Genomic DNA, 18,082 nt, shown 5'->3' with positions numbered 1-18,082 from the left:
TTATATGGTAGCCACAGCTGGAGCCTGGGTCCTCTGAACAGACACTCTAGTGTGGGTTTTCAGAAGATGGTCAATGAATTCCTGATAAGGAGATTTGGTGAACACAGTCTCTTTCCAGAGGTCGGGGGTCAGGTAGCTGTAGGTCTTGGAGATGGCATCAAAGGTGGCCTTGGCAAAGGTGCCCAGGGTGTCAGTGCAGCCCCTGGCTGATGGGTAGCAGTCAACAATACTGGCCATCATTAGTAACTTCTTAGGCACAGGAGCAAAGACGACGTCAGTGTCTCTGGGGGCAGGGATCAGATGCACCAACACAGAGCCACAGAGGCCTGTCACTTTGCATGGACCAGCGTGGGGCTTGCCAATCTTGTTCCCCAGTAGCCTCTCCGCACAGAGGCAATGGACAGCTTGGCCAAGATGATGGCTCCTCGGATGGCAGTGGCTACCTCCTTGGAGCACTTAACACCAAGACCAACATGACCATTGATTGTAGTCCCCAATATCGACAAAAGCCTAGAACCTGGTCCACTGGGCAGGCCAAGTCTGCTGCACTGGCATGATCTTTAGCATGTTATCCTTTAGGGATGCTCCCAGGAAAAAGTCAATGATCTCAGATTCCTTAATGGGAAGGGAGAACAGGTAGGTTTCCTCCAGGGACTTGATCTTCATGTCCTTAACCAGGCAGCCCAGCTTGGTGACGGGGATCCACTCCTTGTCTTCAGCTTTACCTCCACGAGCCCCCCAGCCTTGACCATGGCCACAGCCCCTAAGACCTCTGCGGAATCCTCCTCAGAAGCCAGAAGCTGCAGCGGCCTCCTAACCCTGGGCCCACGGGTCCTCTGGGGCTCCTGCTGCACCAGCGATGTCTTCTGCCATTTGGTGTTTTCCCAAAAAAGAGCCCTAATTCATTTTCTGTTCTAACTTGCATTACCAAAATTATCCTTTTTTTTTTTTTTTTTTTTTTTTTTTGGTTTTTCGAGACAGGGTTTCTCTGTAACTTTGGAGCCTGTCCTGGACTAGCTCTGTAGACCAGGCTGGCCTCAAACTCATAGAGACCCGCCTGCCTCTGCCTCAGAGTGCTGGGATTACAGGCGTGCTCCACCACCGCCCAGGGAGCATTGTGTTTTTAACTTGACTTCCTGCTGTCTGGGGACGATGGCATCTTTAGGGGATTACCTATCAAGTCCTGGGAGAGGTAGCTGTATCCTTTGTTGTCCAGTCTCTGTGTAACGGGAAAGTGAAGGGCTTGTCTCAAGTCCTGACTAGAGTAGTCTGTGAGGCTGGATCATCTTAGATAGCCACCTCGAAATTGTCCTGAGCAGTTTGTAGTCCAAATCTGATCACTGGGTGGTGTTTGTCAGCTTAGTGGCATTATCATAATCCTGGTGGAATCATTGTTGTGGGGTCCCATCCTCCTTTTGGAGACTTTAAAGGTCACTGTTAGGCATGGTCATGGTTCACTGCCAAAAGCTTAAATATTTAAAATGTCATATGCAGCAGATCTCCTTTTATTTATTTATTTATTTATTTATTTATTTATTTATTTATTTATTCATTCATTCATTCATTCATTCATTCATTCATTCATTTATTTATTTATTTGTTTATTTATTTGAAGCTGAGGATGGAACCCAGGGCCTTGCGTTTGCTAGGCAAGCACTCTACCACTGAGCTAAATCCCCAACCCCAGCAGATCTCAAAGAAGTAAAAGGATCAATATTTGTTAAGTACATCCAGAGTACAAAACTTAATTCCTAAGTACCTGATAGAGACGCAAACCTGAAATCACGTACAGGAAGCTAGATGAAGCCTTTTTCTAGAATTAGTTAGTACTCCATATGATCATTAATATGATGACAAAAAAGTTAAATATATATTTATTAACTTTATAAGTTTTGAGGTAATATTTATACCTTAAGAAAAGCTTTGAAGAGTCAAAATAAAACCAAAGGACCATGAGATTAGTAGCAATAGAGTAGTCCCTAAATTTTGGTTTTTCTTCTGCCCCATATCAGGTGGCTCTTCTGACATGATACAGAGATTTTGGATTTTACTTTAACAATATGCTTGGGTTTAGAGAAGGAGAGAGCCACACTCCAACTCCAGAGCCAGCTTTAAAGTTCAACTGAACTGGGACTACAAAAAGACCGTTTGTGTTGTGTGTCTGTAGAGAACAGCAGGAACAAACATTTGGGAGGATTTATGAAACTGTATCCTGTTAGATATGTGATGTACCAATAGGCCAATTCACTCTTTTTCTTGGGACTTTTTTCTAGATGATTTGTCCTTTTCTTCAGATGTCTCATTTTTCCACTGGTCTTCAGATTCCTTAACCTTCATTCTTCTGAAAGACAAAAACAAAACCCTTCCCCAACCCTAACTTTGGGGAGGTTCCCTTATAGCAAGTTATATCTGATCAAATGAAAAGCATTTGTTAGTCTTATAAGTTAGTTTAAATTGGATGGTCATGATGGTTGATGAACTATCTATCACCTCTTCTAATAAGAGGTCTCTCTTGTTCAAATAGAGCCTTTATCAATTTTGATGGTACCCACAGCTTTTCTTCTCCTGAGGAAACAAAAGGGAGAGAGGGGAAAAGGGAGAAGGGGGGAGAGGGGGGAGGAGAGAGGGGAAAGGAAAAGGAGGGGAGGAAAGGCCAGTGTGTGTACACCTGTGACCTTGGCATTGGAAGATGGAGGCAGGAGTCTCAGGGCCAGCACAGAAAGAAGATGGCTTCCTCAGGAGAGGGGAGTGCTTCAGACTAGTGCTAAGGCTGAAGCGGAGGGCAGCGACATTCTGGACCCAGCTGAGGCGCTGTGGAGACCAGTCATTTCGGGGCTGCTGACAGCGCATTTGCAACAGAAGCCTCTGTCCTGGGTCATCTTTTCGGTCTCTCTGCTGTCTCATCTGTCCCCAACAAGCAGACTCCAGCCACAACAGCCTTCTCAGGTTCATGTGCGTATGTGTGCACATGTGTGTGGAAGCCAGAAGTAAACATGAGGGGCTTTCCTCGATTGTCTCTCTGCCTTACTATTTTATTGTCTTTTTGTCTTGTTTTGTTTTTTTGTAGACAGGGTTGCACTACATAGCCCTGGCTGGCCGGGAGCTCACTATGTACACCAGGATAGCCCCAAACTCACAGAGATCTGCCTGCTTTGGCCTCCCACATGCTGGGATTAAAGGCGTGCACCCCCATCCTCAGCAGAACCTTATTTTTTTGTTTGTTAGTTTGTTTGTTTTTTGAGACAGGGTTTCTCTGTGTAGCTTTGCACCTTTCCTGGATCTCGCTCGGTAGACCAGGCTGGCCTCGAACTCACAAAGATCCGCCTGTCTCTGCCTCCCAAGTGCTGGGATTAAAGGTTTGTGCCACCACCGCCCGGCTCCAGAACCTTATTTTTGAAGACATGCTCTTACTGAACATGGAGCTCATGAATTTGGCCAGACTGGTGTCCATCCAGCAAGCAAGCCCTAGAGATGTCCCCTGACCTTCCCGGGCTGCTGTGCCTGTCTCTCACATGGGTGCTAGCTCTTCAAATTCAGGTTTGCTTCTGCAGCAAATACTACCAACAGAACCATCTTCCTAGCCCATATTGGGGTTTGTTTATTTTGTGTTTTTTTTTTGAGACAGGGTCCTGCTACGTAATCCAGGCTGACTTCAAACTTGAAATCCTTCTGCTCCAGCCTGCTGGGTACTAGGATCACAACTCTGAGTGACCAACCCAGGCTGCTGACTGTTAATGCGGCCTTAGTCTTCCATTGCTAGGTGGAGAGCTTTCTCTGTTATTTGTGTGATTACATTGGGCTCATCCGCATAATCCAATTTTAACCTTCTTCTTAATTAGTAACTCTAGTAGCACCTGCACAGTCCCTTTTACCTGCCATATGTGATGATAGACACCTGTTGTCATCACGCTCCTTTGTACATGAAGGCAGGGGACCACAAGTCAAGCATACCCTGGGATACCCAGTGAGACCTACGCATTGAGCAGTCACTGGGTGTGCAGCTCAGTGGTAGAATGTCATTTCCTGGCATTTACAAGGTCCTGAGTTCAATCCCCCAAACTGAAACAAAACAAAACAAACCCACAGGCTGGAGAGACAGCTCAGAGGTTAAGAGCACCGACTGCTCTTCCAGAGGTCCTGAGTTCAATTCCCAGCAACCACATGGTGGCTCACAACCATCTGTAATGAGATCTGGTGCCCTCTTCTGTATACATAATAAATCAATAAATCTTAAAGAGAGAGAGAGAAATTCCAAAAAGAAGAAATCAGGAGCATAGTTTAAAAAAAAAAACCTACTAAGCACCTTTCGCCATGTAAAGGTATATATTCATAGATAACAGGTCATAGAATATTCAGGGGGCTGTTATTTTCCTAGCACATCTCTCCTTCTGGTCTTCAGAGATCAATGTCTGTCTCACATGCAAAAAGACATTTCCCAAAATTCTAACCCTGTCACACTCCTAAAAGTCTCATATGCTGAAGTCTCAAATTTTATCAGTCATCAAAATCAGATGCAGGTCACATTGTGGGTATAGTCTGCTCTGAAACACAATTGCTCAGCTGTGGACCAGTGAGACTAAAGGGCTGAGATGTGGCTCAGCGGCACAGTGCTTACCCAGCATGTATGACGACCTGGGTTATTGCCAGCACTGCTCCCCACCTAATGGGGAGCTACAGACACCTGGGCAGATGGAAGGGGAAAGGGAGCTGCCCATTTGAAGCAATGAACAAATTAACTTGGAAGACGGCAGAGATGACTCAGTATTTAAGAATATCACTGCTCTTGCAAAGGATCTGGGTTTGGTTCCCAGAACCCATATCAGGTAGTTCACAGCTACCTGTAACTCCAGACCCAGAGGATCCAATGCCTCTGGCATCCTTGGGTTCAACACACATATATATAAATTAAGATAAACAAACATTTAAAATATTTTAAAAATATACCTAGTGTGGTAGCACTCGACTTTAATCCCAGCATGGGGGAGGCAGAGGAAAACAGATCTCTCTGAGTTTGAGACTAGCCTGGTCTATAGAGTGAGTTCCAGGTCAGCTGGGGCTACAAAGAAAGACCCTGTCTCCAAACACAAATAAACCAACAAAACTCCACCTTGAGAAATTCTCTTAGGTTTTCAAACTAGAAATAATCCTTCATGGCTTTGTTCTGCCCTCTGGGTGTCAGTACCAACCTGGGTATTAGTCATCTTTCTTAAAATGGCTCTTGTGAGAACCTACTAGAACAGTTATCCCTAGCATCCTGCCAGTTTCACTGTATTGTGTTGTTTATTTACTTTTTTTTTTTTTTTTTTTTTTTTTTTAAAGACAGAGTATCACTATGTAGCCTTGGCTAGCCTGGAACTTGCAATGTAGACCAGAAAGATCAGCCCACCCTGCCTCCCGAAGCCTTGATATGTGGCCCAGGCTGGAATTAAACTCCCCATCTTTTTGCCTTGGCCTCCCTCCCCGGCCTCCCTCCCCTCCAAAGGGTAAGAGCTTTCTGCCATCCTCTTTTTCATAACGATTATCTTAACAATTTATTCACCTGACTTCTCCACTAACAAACACTGTGTATAAAGCAGAGACCTCACCTTTATTTCTTTCTTTTCCCCAGGCACCTAAAACAATGCCTGGCCGGGTGGTGGTGGCACACGCCTGTAATCCCAGCACTCAGGAGGCAGAGGCAGGCGGATCTCTGTGAGTTCGAGGCCAGCCTGGTCTACAGAGTGAGTTCCAGGAAAGGCACAAAGCTACAGAGAAACCCTGTCTCGGAAAACCAAAAACCAAAAACAAAAACAAAACAATGCCTGGAACATAAATCTTGCTCAATAAATATTTTGTGAATAAATTGAGTTAAACATAAAATAGGGCCAGGCAGTGGTGGCACACGCCTTTAATCCCAGCACTCGGGAGGCAGAGCCAGGTGGATCTCTGTGAGTTCGAGGCCAGCCTGGTCTACAGAGTGAGTTCCAGGACAGGCACCAAAACACAGAGAAACCCTGTCTGGGGGGGGGGGGAGGAAAAACAAACAAACAAACATAAAATAGGAAGTATGTCACTGGCACACACACTCATACGTTCATACCCTAATTACTGGAATCTGCTAAGGTTAATTTATATGGCAGAAGCCTTGGAAGATGTGAAAATTTACAGACTCAGCTGAGAGAGTCTGCTCTACAATTATCATCTGTGCAACCAAAGAGGGTTGGCGATGTAGCTTGATCGTCTGGGTGGGTTCTATGCAATCACAAAGGCATTTATTTTGTTTGCATTTGGAACTGGGATTTCCCTGTGCAGCCCTGGCTGTCCTGGAACTTGCTCTGTAGACCAGGCTGACCTCCTCCTCTGAGGAGATTCGCTGCCTCTGCCTCCCGAGTGCTGGGATTAAAGTCATGCGCCATCACACCAGGCTACACGAAGGTATTGATAAGAGAGATAAAGAAGTTACTGCTTGAGAAAGTGGTGATGACAGACCAATGTGATTGCAAGTGGGCGACGGGCCCACCGTCAGCCAAGGGAATACAAGCAACAATTGGACCTGAGAAAGGAACAGAGCCACCAAGCCCCGCCTTGGCTGAGCGACACTGGCTTTGGACTTCCCACCTCCAGAATTATAAAACAGTAAATGTGGGCTGTAAGCCTCTAAGTGTGATGATAAGTTGATGAGTAACAGAAAACACATGCTTGCAGTCCCAACACCAAGGAGGCTGAGCTAAGAGAACTGGCGTAAGTTTGAGATCAACCTGGGCTACACGTTCGTTCCATGGGACAGCAGTGACACCCATACTTCTTTATAAAAATGCTTCCTCTCTAGTGACTGTAGGCAGCCTAAGTCTACTAAGTCTTGAGAGAACAGATTCATCTGTTAATCTCTTTTGTTTGTTTGTTTTGTTTTTGAGACAGGGTTTCTTTGTGTAGCTTTGGGGCCTTTCCTGGAACTCACTCTGAAGCCCAGGCTGGCCTTGAACTCACAGAGATCCGCCTGCCTCTGCCTCCCAAGTGCTGGGATTAATGGCGTGCGCCACCCCACCCCCACCCCCTGGCCTGTTAATCTTTCCTTTTTCCATATCACCTTGATGAACTGAACAGCTTTGTTGAGAATCACTATGAAGTATGAAGGCTTTTTACAAAAGTTGTGAACTGGCTGGGTGGTGGTGGTGCCCACCTTTGATCCCAGCACTCAGGAGGCAGAGGCCGGGATCTCTGAGTTTGAGGCCAACTTAGTCTACAGAGAGAGTTTCCAGGACAGCCAGGGCTACACAGAGAAACCCTGTCTTGAAAACAAACAAACAAAAACAATACAACAAACAAAAGGTATGAATTATACACTTGATATGGCTTTGTTACAGGATGAGTTTTAATAGTTTATGTGTTATGGTATGTGTTTATGAGTGTGCATGTTCATATATGTGTGAGTTAATATAGAGGTCAGAGGACAACCACCCACACCTTATTGGAGACAAGGTCTCTTGTTTACCAGGCTAGCTGGCTCTGAGGCTCTTGTGGCCTCTCCTGTCTCCAACCCCCATCTCACCAGAGCTCCACTGGATGGCCTGTGTGCACCAGCACATACTCTTCTTGTGAGTTCTGAGAATTTGATTTCCTGTCTTCAGGCTTACAGGGCTCATGATCTGCCCAGTCCCTGAATTTGTTGCTTACAACCCTCTCAACTGTATCCACACCCTCACCCCCTTGAGACAGTGTTTCATGTTTCCTAGGCTGACCTCAAACAGAGGATGACCTTCAGATGACCTCCAGGGCTACATAGTGAGACCTCACTACCTTTCTCTTTCCTTTTTTGTTTATTGGTAGACAGGCTTGAAGCAGAGCCCTGGCTAGCCTGCTGGGGCTTGTTATGTATGTAACCCACACTGGCCTGAAACTCATAATGACCCTCTTAGCCTTCTGAGTTCTGGGACTACAGGCATATACCACCATACCTGACTGGAAATGATGGCTCCGTGGATAAAGGTACTTGCCTCCAACCCTAATGACTTATGTTTAATGGGACCCCACACTGTAGTCTTTTGAGTTGTGCTCTGACCTTCACATGTGTGTGCACAAATAAAAAATAATAAAAATGTAAAGACAGACACCCAGGTGCATACAGGTAGATGCCCAGATCTCAGTTGGTGCCTCGATCTGTTTGCTTTGAAGGCAGCATGGAAATTGGGGGTGAGGAGGGTGGAGAGATGGCTCAGAGGTTAAGAACACTGGCTGTTCTTCCAGAGGTCCTGAGTTCAATTCCCAGCAACCACATGGTGGCTCACAACCATCTGTAATGAGATCTGGCTCCCTCTTCTGGCCTGCAAGGATACATGCAGGCAGAACACTGTACACATAATAAATAAATAAATAAATCTTAAAAAAAAAAAAAAAAGAAAGAAAGAAAGAAAGAAAGAAAGAAAGAAAGAAAGAAAGACATTGGACAAAGGCAGCCAACAGGCTAGAAGTGAGGTGGAGACAAAGAGATGTAAAACAGGGAAGCCTAGAGTCCCCAGAGACAAATACTTGTGGTGCTCGGGCAAGATCCCCCGGGGCCCCAGCTTCCCCGTCCAGCAGTCATTTAATCACTGTCTGTTCCCGAACGAGGGCTCTTCCTGTGAAGTCCCAATTCACTCCCCTGCCATTCCTACACAAGCCCAACACCTCTGTAGAGATTTTACCTTGTCCCTTACACTCAGTGACTCTACTACTTTTGGGTGTGTCAGGGGACTCCGTGTGACGCCCCGCACATACAAGCTTCTTAAAATGACCACTCTACATCAAGGGGAGGGGCTGCTCCCTGGACACCGAACAATCCTGGTGCTCCTCAGGGAAACCCAGGCTGTCTAACCCATTGCTTCCCAGTTGAGACCAAAGCACATCCCATAGACAGATAGCAAGAAGCCTGCAGCCTAAGGCAGACAGACGCTCCAGCTGCTGGCTGGCCACTACCCAGATGAAGACCGGCAGGGGTCCACTTGGCCAATCCCAGTTTCTGTTCCTCCCCAAATAGCCAGGAAATGTACCTAGCCTGTCTCTTCTAGCCTTTTCAGGACTCAGCTCAATTACGGGGAGCAGTGCCTGAGCTGTGGTGTCTTGTGGGATTGAAGCAGGATGGGACGGGGTGTCTAGAAAGCCTTGGAGAGCAAAGCCAAGAATCACTGAATCTAACCAAGCCTGAGCCAGGAGGAGCGAGTTAGTCCTGAGCCATGTGTCTTCACAAAAAGCTACATTCTTCTCTGGAAACTAGGCACCCGGAGGGGAAGCTCTTGAAAATTCAGAATCAGGGGCCAGCGAGATGGTTTAGCAGGTAAGGGCACACACCACACAAATCTGACAACTTGAGTTTGCCCCTGGAACCCACAATGGAAAAAGAGAACCTATCCCTCCAAGTTTAACCTCTGACCTCTGCATGCATGCCTGTACACACACACACACACACACACACACACACTCACGATTTTTTTTTTTTTTTTTTGGACAGGATTTCTCTATGCAGTTTTGGAGCTTGTTTTGCAGACCAGGCTGGGCCCGAACTCATAGAGATCCGCTTATCTCTGCCTCCTGAATGCTGGGATTAAAGATGGCCTACCATAACCAGGCTACACATTCATTTCTTTTTTTTTTCCCCCGAGACAGAGTCCTTCTAAGTAACCCTGAATAGCTTGGAATGTGCTATGTAGACCAGGCTGGCCTTCAAACAGAATCAGGGTCTTCAACTTATGTGCCTTATAAAAAAAAAAACCAGGCTCCAGGATCCTCTGCCTACTTCCACTGGATAATCCCCATAAACCAGGCAGCTACTGTGGGGTGATGGGTCTCAAACACTCCTCTTATAAAAGGCAATGCCCATCTCTGGTCACAGGACCTGGCCTGCTGGTTCCTCTGCCTGGCAACTTCTGATGCTGTCTGTCTCTATTATGTTTAACATTCCACATAAATGTCCCCACTGAGAAATACTCCTCCTGTCTGGTCATGAGTTTCTCAAGATGTCTTTTCCTCTTGGCCTCAGCCATGCCACTGGTACCTCTCACACATACACCTCACCCATGTCCCAGCATTGGACTAGACAGCTTATTGTTTCAGGGATATGTATTCCCTACTGTGAGTGCTAGCTCCCCAGCCCACCTCACCCACCCTGTGGGCAGAGCCAGCTGAGGTTGCACTTCTACAGAAGCCTGGTCTGAGCCTGTCTAGACTGGGTCCAGTACCAGCAATGGCCAGAGAGAAGAGAGAAGGGATACTTTGAGGCCTGGGCCAGTCTTTCCAGGAACACACAGGCACAGGTGGCCTCAAGCTTTTTTTTTTTAAGTTTTTAATTTTTTAATTTTTTACAAAACCATGTGTCCCAGACAAACAGGACATTGCAAACCCTCTCCCAGACATTGTGGTGTGAAGGGGAGGGCTCCAGGAACGAGCAGCTGCCAACCACAGAAGAACCATATGCCCCTCTGCACAGGGCCAGTGTGAGGGTGGGTTCAGCTGGAGGCCTGCCCTGCCTCCACAAACGCTGGGTCTCTGGCTCTCCCAGTGCCTGCAAGGGAAGGAGGAGAAATGGGTCTGACAGGAGGCAGGAAGCCTGGTGCCAGGGATGGGGCATGCCCACCACATCTCACCAAGAACATGTGGCATTATCCAATGGTTATGGTGATGCCAATGATGACAGCCAAGATGAGAACAGTGACAGAGACACAGATGGCGATCATGACTTTTTTCTGTGGGAGAGGAAGGGTCATGGAAAGTCCCTCTGGAGAGCCTAAGGCTGGGGCAGGAGACGAGGCTTACCTTCCTCGCCTTCTTCTGGTTCTCTAGGGCTATCTTCACATGCTCCTGCCCACGTTCCACATAGTCTGCTGAGCTCAGGATGTTTTTCTCAATACGGTTGATCATCTCCCCCTGCTCAGAGAAAAGGACAGTCGCAGAGGGAGGGATAACCAGGCATGGAGGCAGGGAATAGTTACTGAAATAATCGACATTCTTTGTTGTTGTTTTGTTTTTTGAGACAGAGTTTCTCTGTGTAGCTCTGGCTATCCTAGAACTCGATCTGTAGACCAGGCTGGCCTCGAACTCACAGAACTGCCTCTGCCTCCCGAGTACTGGGATTAAAGGTGTGTGCCACCATCGCCTGGCTAGTCAAGACATTCTTGGCAGAAAGAACCTATGCTAACAAAGGTAAGGCAGGACAAGAGCTGACCAATGTTCAGTGTGAGCATGGCTTCCAGGTCCCACCGCTGCCATGTTGTCTCTTCTCTCTGCTCCTTTGTCCCATGTACCCTCCATTTGCAGTGGAGGCCTGCACCAATGCCTCACATGGCTAGTACCTTTTCGCAGATAGTAAACTTTGTCTGAATTTACCCTTCTAGGCCTGTCTCCATCCCTCTCCCTGCCTCCTCCTGGCACTACCAGCTTTGGTTTGGGTATTCCCACTGGATGAAAGCCCTTTCCCATGACTACCAGCTGCAGCAGAGAACAGCTGCAGCGCTGTGGAATTCAGCTCAGGAGGTCAGGACAAGGCTGGAAGCTCACTTGACCCCTACAGCCAGGCCTGAGTGCCATTCCAACCTTCGAGAGACTAAGAGCTCGGCCCTCTGGGGACAGCTTTCCACAGTTCTAACAGCATGGGGGCGGGGTTCTGTCATAGGAAGAGAAGGTCATGATCAAGGCCATGCCTAGGTGACGTGCAAGCTGGAGGCACAGGTGGGATGCTATGTATAAAGGACTGACCATCAAGGTAGATGTGGAGGTGGGTAGGATTTGGCTAAGCATGAAGTGGAGGCCACTTGGGAGTGTGCCTGAGCTTGGAAGAGCATAAAAGCCCAGGTGAGTGTCTTAAGGGCACAGCTTAACTCCAGGTCACCGCTGGGACTTCAGGTTGCACAGGGCTTCCTTGGGCACCCACCTGCATCTCCACCTCGGTTGCCAGGAAAGTGAAGATCTCGTGGAGTTCACGGATGCTGCGCTCTAGCTGCTGGATCTCACTGTGTCGTGCTGAGATCTCATTCAGGGCTTGGCGTGTCACCTGTGTGTCCTTCAGTATCTGGAGGGCAGACGAGAATTGGAGATGTCACAGGGAGACCTGCTGAGCTTCTGGAACAGCCCTCGAACCTATGACCCCAGCATTCCAATTCACTCCTGTCTGGGCCTTGGTCTGCCCTCCATACAAAGAAACCAGGACTCAAAGATGGAAGGTGACAGAGGGATGCTGGCCAGGGCCACGTACGTTGGACACAAACACTTCGCTCTGGCCGCTGTCCAGCATCTGCTCCAGCTCCTCGTCAGACACCATTCCGGCATTGGCTGTAACAGGAAAGGCAAGTTCAGAGCTGATCTGCGCTCCCACGCCCGGAGGGCGGGCCGGGTGCCCCAACTCACTGATCTTCAGCTGCCTCCGAATGCGCTCCACATTCTTCTCTCGGTATTCCGACTGGATGGCGTTGCACTTGTTGATAAGCTCGACAAATTGCTGGGACAAGACCCCGTGCTAAGGACAGGAAGTCCAGCGGCGTCAGCAGGCACGACCACCTTGGAACCTCAGCGGACTCCCTCACTCCTTGGCACGAAGGCCAAAGGCCTTACCAGGGCCCCCATGATGCCCATGACTCTGCCTCCTCCCACCCACTCCTCACTAGCTCCTTCTCTCTCCTTCTTCCCCAGTGGTTTCTTCCTCAACAAAACATGCTCACATCAGCCTTTGCACACGCTCCTTCTGCCTAGAATGCTCATCCCCACGCCACCTTTAAGTCTTCAATCATTGACTTTTTAAACTTGTATCATTATTATTTTATGTGGATGGGCATTCTGCCTGCATGTTCACCAGTGTACCACATGTGCCTGGTGTCTGTGGAAGCCAGAAGGTGTCAGATCCCTGAAACAGTCAGAGAAGGCTGTGAGCCACCACGTGGGTGCTGAGAATTGAACCAGGTCCTCTGGAAGGACAGCTGGTACTTTTAACTGCCGAGCCAACTCTCTAGTCCCATCTTACTTATTTTTGTTGGTTAGTTGGTTGTGAGACATGGTCTCACACAGCTCAGGCTGTCTTAAGCTCATTAAGGGTGACCTTGAACTCTGACCCTGTCGCTACCTTCCAAGTGCTGTGATCACGGGTGTGCACCATGTCTGGCTTCATATCTCTCTCTCTCTCTCTCTCTCTTTCTCGAGACAGGGTATCTCTGTAGCTTTGGAGCCTGTCCTGGACTAGTTCTGTAGACCAGGCTGGTCTCAAACTCACAGAGATCTGCCTGCCTCTGCGCTTCATCTCTTTTTGAGTTTTTAATTTGGATCTTACTTATTGATTATTACTATTATTTGGTTTGAGACTGGGTCCCATGTAGCCCAGGCTGGCCTGCTATCATCACAGTGTGCACCAACAGGGAGCTGCATTATGTGGTGGTGGAAATCTGACCTAGGGCCCTCTGCATGCCAGGCAAACACTCTAATAACTGTCTGACACCCCAGCCCTTACTTACTTGTAAATTTATTTGGGGGGGGGTCTAGGGAGATGGCCAAGCCTGTGAAAATGCCAGTTGTGCAAGACAGCCCACACTTAACGACCCGAGCCCGTGTAAAAAGCCAGTTGTGGTGGTGTGCCAGTGATCCCAGTGTGTCTAAAGTGACGTGGGAGCGGAGGCAAGGGGCTCCTAGTGCATTGGCAGACACGGCCAGACCCCACCTCGGCAGGGAAAAGGCGAGAGCCCATTCCTTTGACCTCAACACGAGTACCGTGGTGTGCGTGTGCATTCACACACGCACTGAGAGAGGAAACAAATATATCCTCTTTGTCTATTGGTGACGGAAACCAGGGCCTCATGCAAGCTAAGCACAAACTACCACTCAGTTCTGCTCCTCCCCCTCATTTAAATACCCTTCCCTTCCAGCACTCTCTCTCTCTTTTTTCTTTTCTTTTTTTTTTTTTTTTGTGGTTTTTCAAGACAGGGTTTCTCTGTGTAGCTTTGCACCTTTCCTGGAACTCTCTTTGGAGACCAGTCTAGCCTTGAACTCACAGAGATCCACCTGCCTCTGCCTCCCGAGTGCTGGGATTACAGGCATGCGCCACCACTGCCCGGCACTTTCTCTCTCTTTATGCTGTTTTGTCCCCTAATACTTATTAGATTATAAAAGTTTAAGCCTGGTAGAGTGGCCTACACCTTTAATTCCAGCACTGTGGGCAGAATCGAGGAGACCTCTGAGTTTGAGGGCAACCTTACCAGCACAGTGGGTTCCAGGCCAGTGAGATCTACTTAGTGAGACCTTTGACTCAAGTAAGTAAAAATTAAAATACTTATTTGGTGGCTGTTGTGCCCCACTAGAATGTAAATATCTCAAAGGTAGAATTTTTAGTTTAAAAGTCTGGCACACAGGCACTCTGTGTGCATTTGTTGAAGGCTTGCTGAATGCCGTGCTGCTGTTTAGATGGCAGGTACACTCATGTGCCTCAGTGGCACCATGCTACTACCATGGAGCAACAGGACCCTCTCACCAATAACCACCCCGGGTGGGTGCCCTGTAGTAAGGAAGGTGCCTTACCTCCTTGTTCCTCTCCTGATTCCTCAAATAAGTGTATTGTCCTGAACTTCCGCTCCTGTACCTTTTCAAGATGCTCAAACCTCCTTACCCACTCCAATCCTGACCTCCACAATTCCCAACAACCACTCTTCACTGTGCACCAGAGGGTCCGGTCAAATCACATCAAATCTCCTCACTAAGAAATTGCCTGATATGACTCCTGCTTCACCGTTGCCCCGGAATTCTTTGTTTTTCTTTTAAAAATGTTCTTTACAAGACATATTTTAGTATTTTTAATTATGTGTGTTTATCTGTGGGTAGTGCTGGTCTCCGAGGTCAGAGGCCTGCCCCTAGAGCTGGACTTACAGATGGTTGTGAGCCACCTGATGTGGGTGCTGGGATCAGCTAAACTCAGTTCCTCTTCGGAAGTGGTACATGCTGAGCCATCTCTCCAGCCCCTGGATTATACATTAATATGTTTCTCTAGTGTGTGTGCATGGGGGAGGGAATGTGTGCCACAGCAAATATGTAGAAGTCAGAGGACAACTTGCAGGAGTCAGTTCTCTGTTGACCACACCGATCTGGGACTGAATCAGATTATAAGGCTCATAAGCTGACATCGTTAGCACTGACCCACCTGCCAGCCCTCTTTTCTTGAATTCTATCTATGGGGCCAAGGATGTCCTTGCTTGCCATTTTTTCTTTTTATTTATTTGTTTTTTGTTCATTCGTTTGTTTTGTTTTGTTTTGGCTTTTGGTTTTTCAAGACAGGGTTTCTCTGTGCAACAGCTCTGGCTGTCCTGGAACTGACTTTTTAGACCAGGCTGGTCTAAAACTCACAGAGATCCGCCTGCCTCTGCCACCACATTTGGCTCTTTTTAGTATTATTATTATTATTATTATTATTATTATTATTATTATTTTAATTTATGTGCATTGGTGTTTTGCCTACATGTATGTCTGTGTGAGGGTGTCAGACCCTCTGGAATTTGAGTTATAGACAGTTGTGAGCTGCCATGTGGGTGCTGGGAATTGAACCCGGGTCCTCTGAAGGAGCAGCCAGTGCTCTTAACTGCTGAGCCTCCTCTCCAGCCCCACTCACCATTTCTTACTCCTGTCTCTTCTTCCAAGTCCTGCATGAGGAATCTCTTTGTTCCCTATTCAGTTCAAATCCCCCATTTCAGTTTTGGGAACACGTGGCTCTCGCAGCCAGGCCTAAGTCATGCCTGACACAGCAAATTCGCTTTGAATGGAGGAGGCATGTGCTATGACAGATTGAGCATTTTAAGACTGGGATCCTCTACCTATACCAAATTCTTTCTGTGTTAAGCATAAGCTTCTTCACATGGAAAACCCTCAGGACAGAGATCCCAGAATCAAGGCGTCTGAGGGCTGCACAGCACCATTTAGTAACCTAACAAACACTGGATAAAATGCCCTAGCTCCAGCAAAACAAAACCCACCTGGGTTTTTTTCATTCTTGTGTTGACTGAGTTATAATTGTCATCAGCTTCTTCCTTCTGGGGCTCTATGGCTGTGGGAGAAATACAAGGGTTGACAGAAAGTGTGTGGGGGGGTCTGCCTTGAGACTTGTAAAAATTGGAAGGCCAGCTTATCTCTGTATGGGCTAGCCTGATCTACATATTGAGTCTCAAAAAAAATTACAAAGTTTAAAAATACATATTAAAAATTTTTAAATAAATTTAAAAAATTGTTTTGGGACCAGAACACAGGGCCACATCTACATTCCAGCTATATAATAAGGAGGTTCTTATCTTCATAGAATTTTTATTTCAAAGTGACTTATGAGCAGGGATGTATTTTAGCAGTAACACATAAGGAGGGAGGAGGAGGGAAAAAAGGAACCAGGAGGAGAAAGAAAGAAGGGGGTAAGATCAGCCAACTGGGCACAGTTGGGGCAGGCCTTTAATTTAATCTGAGCTCTCAAGAGGCAGAGACAGATGGATCTCTGGGAATTCGAGGGCAGCCTAGTCTACATAGGAGGAAGAAGTCGGGGAGGAGGAGGCTAATTCTGAACTTCTAAGAGAAGGTTTTCTTTGTACTACATCAGTGGGTTCCCACAAGTGTGAATAAGCCTCCTAAGAAACCCCTCATCTGTCTGCTCAAAAAACACACACTGGGCTGCAAGAACTGTAACTGTAAATAGTTTTGAACTTAAATTTAAAATAATAATAAAGGAATCGGAGAGGCCAGCATGTGCTATGGAAAGTACCATGGCTTGGATGCCACAGGGCAGAGATCCTAGACCCAGGCATGCCCGTGTGACCTGGATTGTGTAGGCAACAACTCCCCCATATATCAACAAGGCTGAATCACCAGGGATGATCTGGTTGAGGCCCTTGAAGTTCATTCACCTTTTAGCTGTGCCCGGACCTCTCTCCCCAGCTGTTTGATCTCCTCACGCAGGTTCTGCAGGCCCTGCTTCATGCCTAAACGAGAGAAGGCCAACACTTCCAAACCACAGCCTCTACCACAAACCAAAACCAAACCCACCCTGGCCATCATCTATATAAAACTACATCCCCCATAATCCATCGGGCTATCGTGCGTGAGCCCGGAATTCGCTTACTCTCCTCGGGAAGGGGCGTGGCCAAAATCGTGACCTGCTGTTTCTCCAACTCCCGGACTTTACTCTCCAGTCTGGCCATAGTTTGCCGAATTGTCTGGACCTAAGGAGGATCATCAAGGGAACTGAAGACATCAGTGGTACTCTAGTCATCCCTACTCCTCGGTCCTCCGGACCTTACCTTCTGGAAGAACTCATCATCCGGGCTGCCCAGCCGGGCGGTACCTGGGTGCACCACCAGCGCGACTCGAACCTCATCTTCATCCTCAGAGCTGTTATCCCCCTGCCAGGGCCGGACTCATTGGCACCACTCGCTCGCTGCGGTTGTCGTCCCGCAGGAACCATGGGCTTCCGGGATTTTCCTTCCTGGCCATCAGCCACCCATCCCGGACCCCAAACCAGGAGTCCTCAATCCAAGCGCGCCTGCCCGGCCCCGGCTTCTCATTCCGGCGCGCCCCCCGCCCCGGCCCCGGTTTCTCACCTGCCTCAGCTCATGGGTCCTGTCGCGCATGGCGGCCGGAGCGCCCCGTCCCTGGACCTGAGCCCCAAGGGCCTCAAGGTTCTAAGTTTGGAAGTCCTGCACCTCTCTCACACTTGACACCCCCTTCCTCACCCTGCGAACCCCAACACCCCCTCGAGCCTCCAAAGGTCCCGCCCCTTTCACCATCCACGGTCGCCGGGAAGAACCCGACCATAGGACCCCCCCAAAGTTCTACAGGTTGGAATTCCCTTCTCTTTCCCCCATCCTGCTCCCGCAGCTGCAGCCCCGCCCCTCGGTGGATGATTCCGAGCATGCGCACCAGGTCCCGTCTCGTCCTCGCTAGAGGGAGAGGCGGAGGTCGGAAGCAGTTGCAGCCGAACGGAAGCCAGGCTGCCTGGATCGAGAGCCCGCCCCGCCTCTTTACCGGAACATCTCATATTGGGACTGAAATCTAGTTGCCCAAAGGACTTGGAATGCGTCATTTGCACGCAGTCTGAGAGCCTCGTATCTCACATCACCCCATGGCGCCCCCT

The 18,082-nt window shown here is 48.2% G+C and overlaps 1 protein-coding gene and 1 pseudogene across 3 annotated transcripts; both read right to left on the bottom strand.

Moving 5' to 3' along the window:
- On the bottom strand, positions 1-873 carry LOC118577341 (annotated as a pseudogene).
- A 9,412-nt stretch (positions 874-10,285) lies between these two features.
- Stx4 (syntaxin 4) lies at positions 10,286-18,082 on the bottom strand. Of its 3 annotated transcripts, XM_036167071.1 has the most exons (11): positions 17,550-18,070; positions 17,250-17,351; positions 17,072-17,171; positions 16,857-16,931; positions 15,945-16,015; positions 12,352-12,460; positions 12,200-12,276; positions 11,879-12,016; positions 10,765-10,875; positions 10,596-10,694; positions 10,305-10,513 (listed from the first exon to the last, which is right to left on the bottom strand). In XM_036167071.1, the coding sequence occupies exons 1-10, from the start codon at positions 17,577-17,579 to the stop codon at positions 10,611-10,613; spliced, it is 897 nt and encodes a 298-aa protein (XP_036022964.1). In that variant the 5' UTR covers positions 17,580-18,070; the 3' UTR covers positions 10,305-10,513; positions 10,596-10,610. The 3 variants fall into 3 exon arrangements, with proteins under 3 accessions (XP_036022953.1, XP_036022974.1, XP_036022964.1); XM_036167060.1 differs by lacking the exon at positions 10,596-10,694 and having other exon boundaries at positions 10,286-10,513; positions 17,550-18,073; XM_036167081.1 differs by lacking the exons at positions 10,596-10,694; positions 12,352-12,460; positions 15,945-16,015 and having other exon boundaries at positions 10,286-10,513; positions 17,550-18,082.

This window comes from Onychomys torridus, chromosome 1 (genome assembly GCF_903995425.1).
Source record: "Onychomys torridus chromosome 1, mOncTor1.1, whole genome shotgun sequence".
NCBI lineage: Eukaryota > Metazoa > Chordata > Mammalia > Rodentia > Cricetidae > Onychomys > Onychomys torridus.
This window is presented reverse-complemented; position numbering and strand designations above follow the sequence as displayed.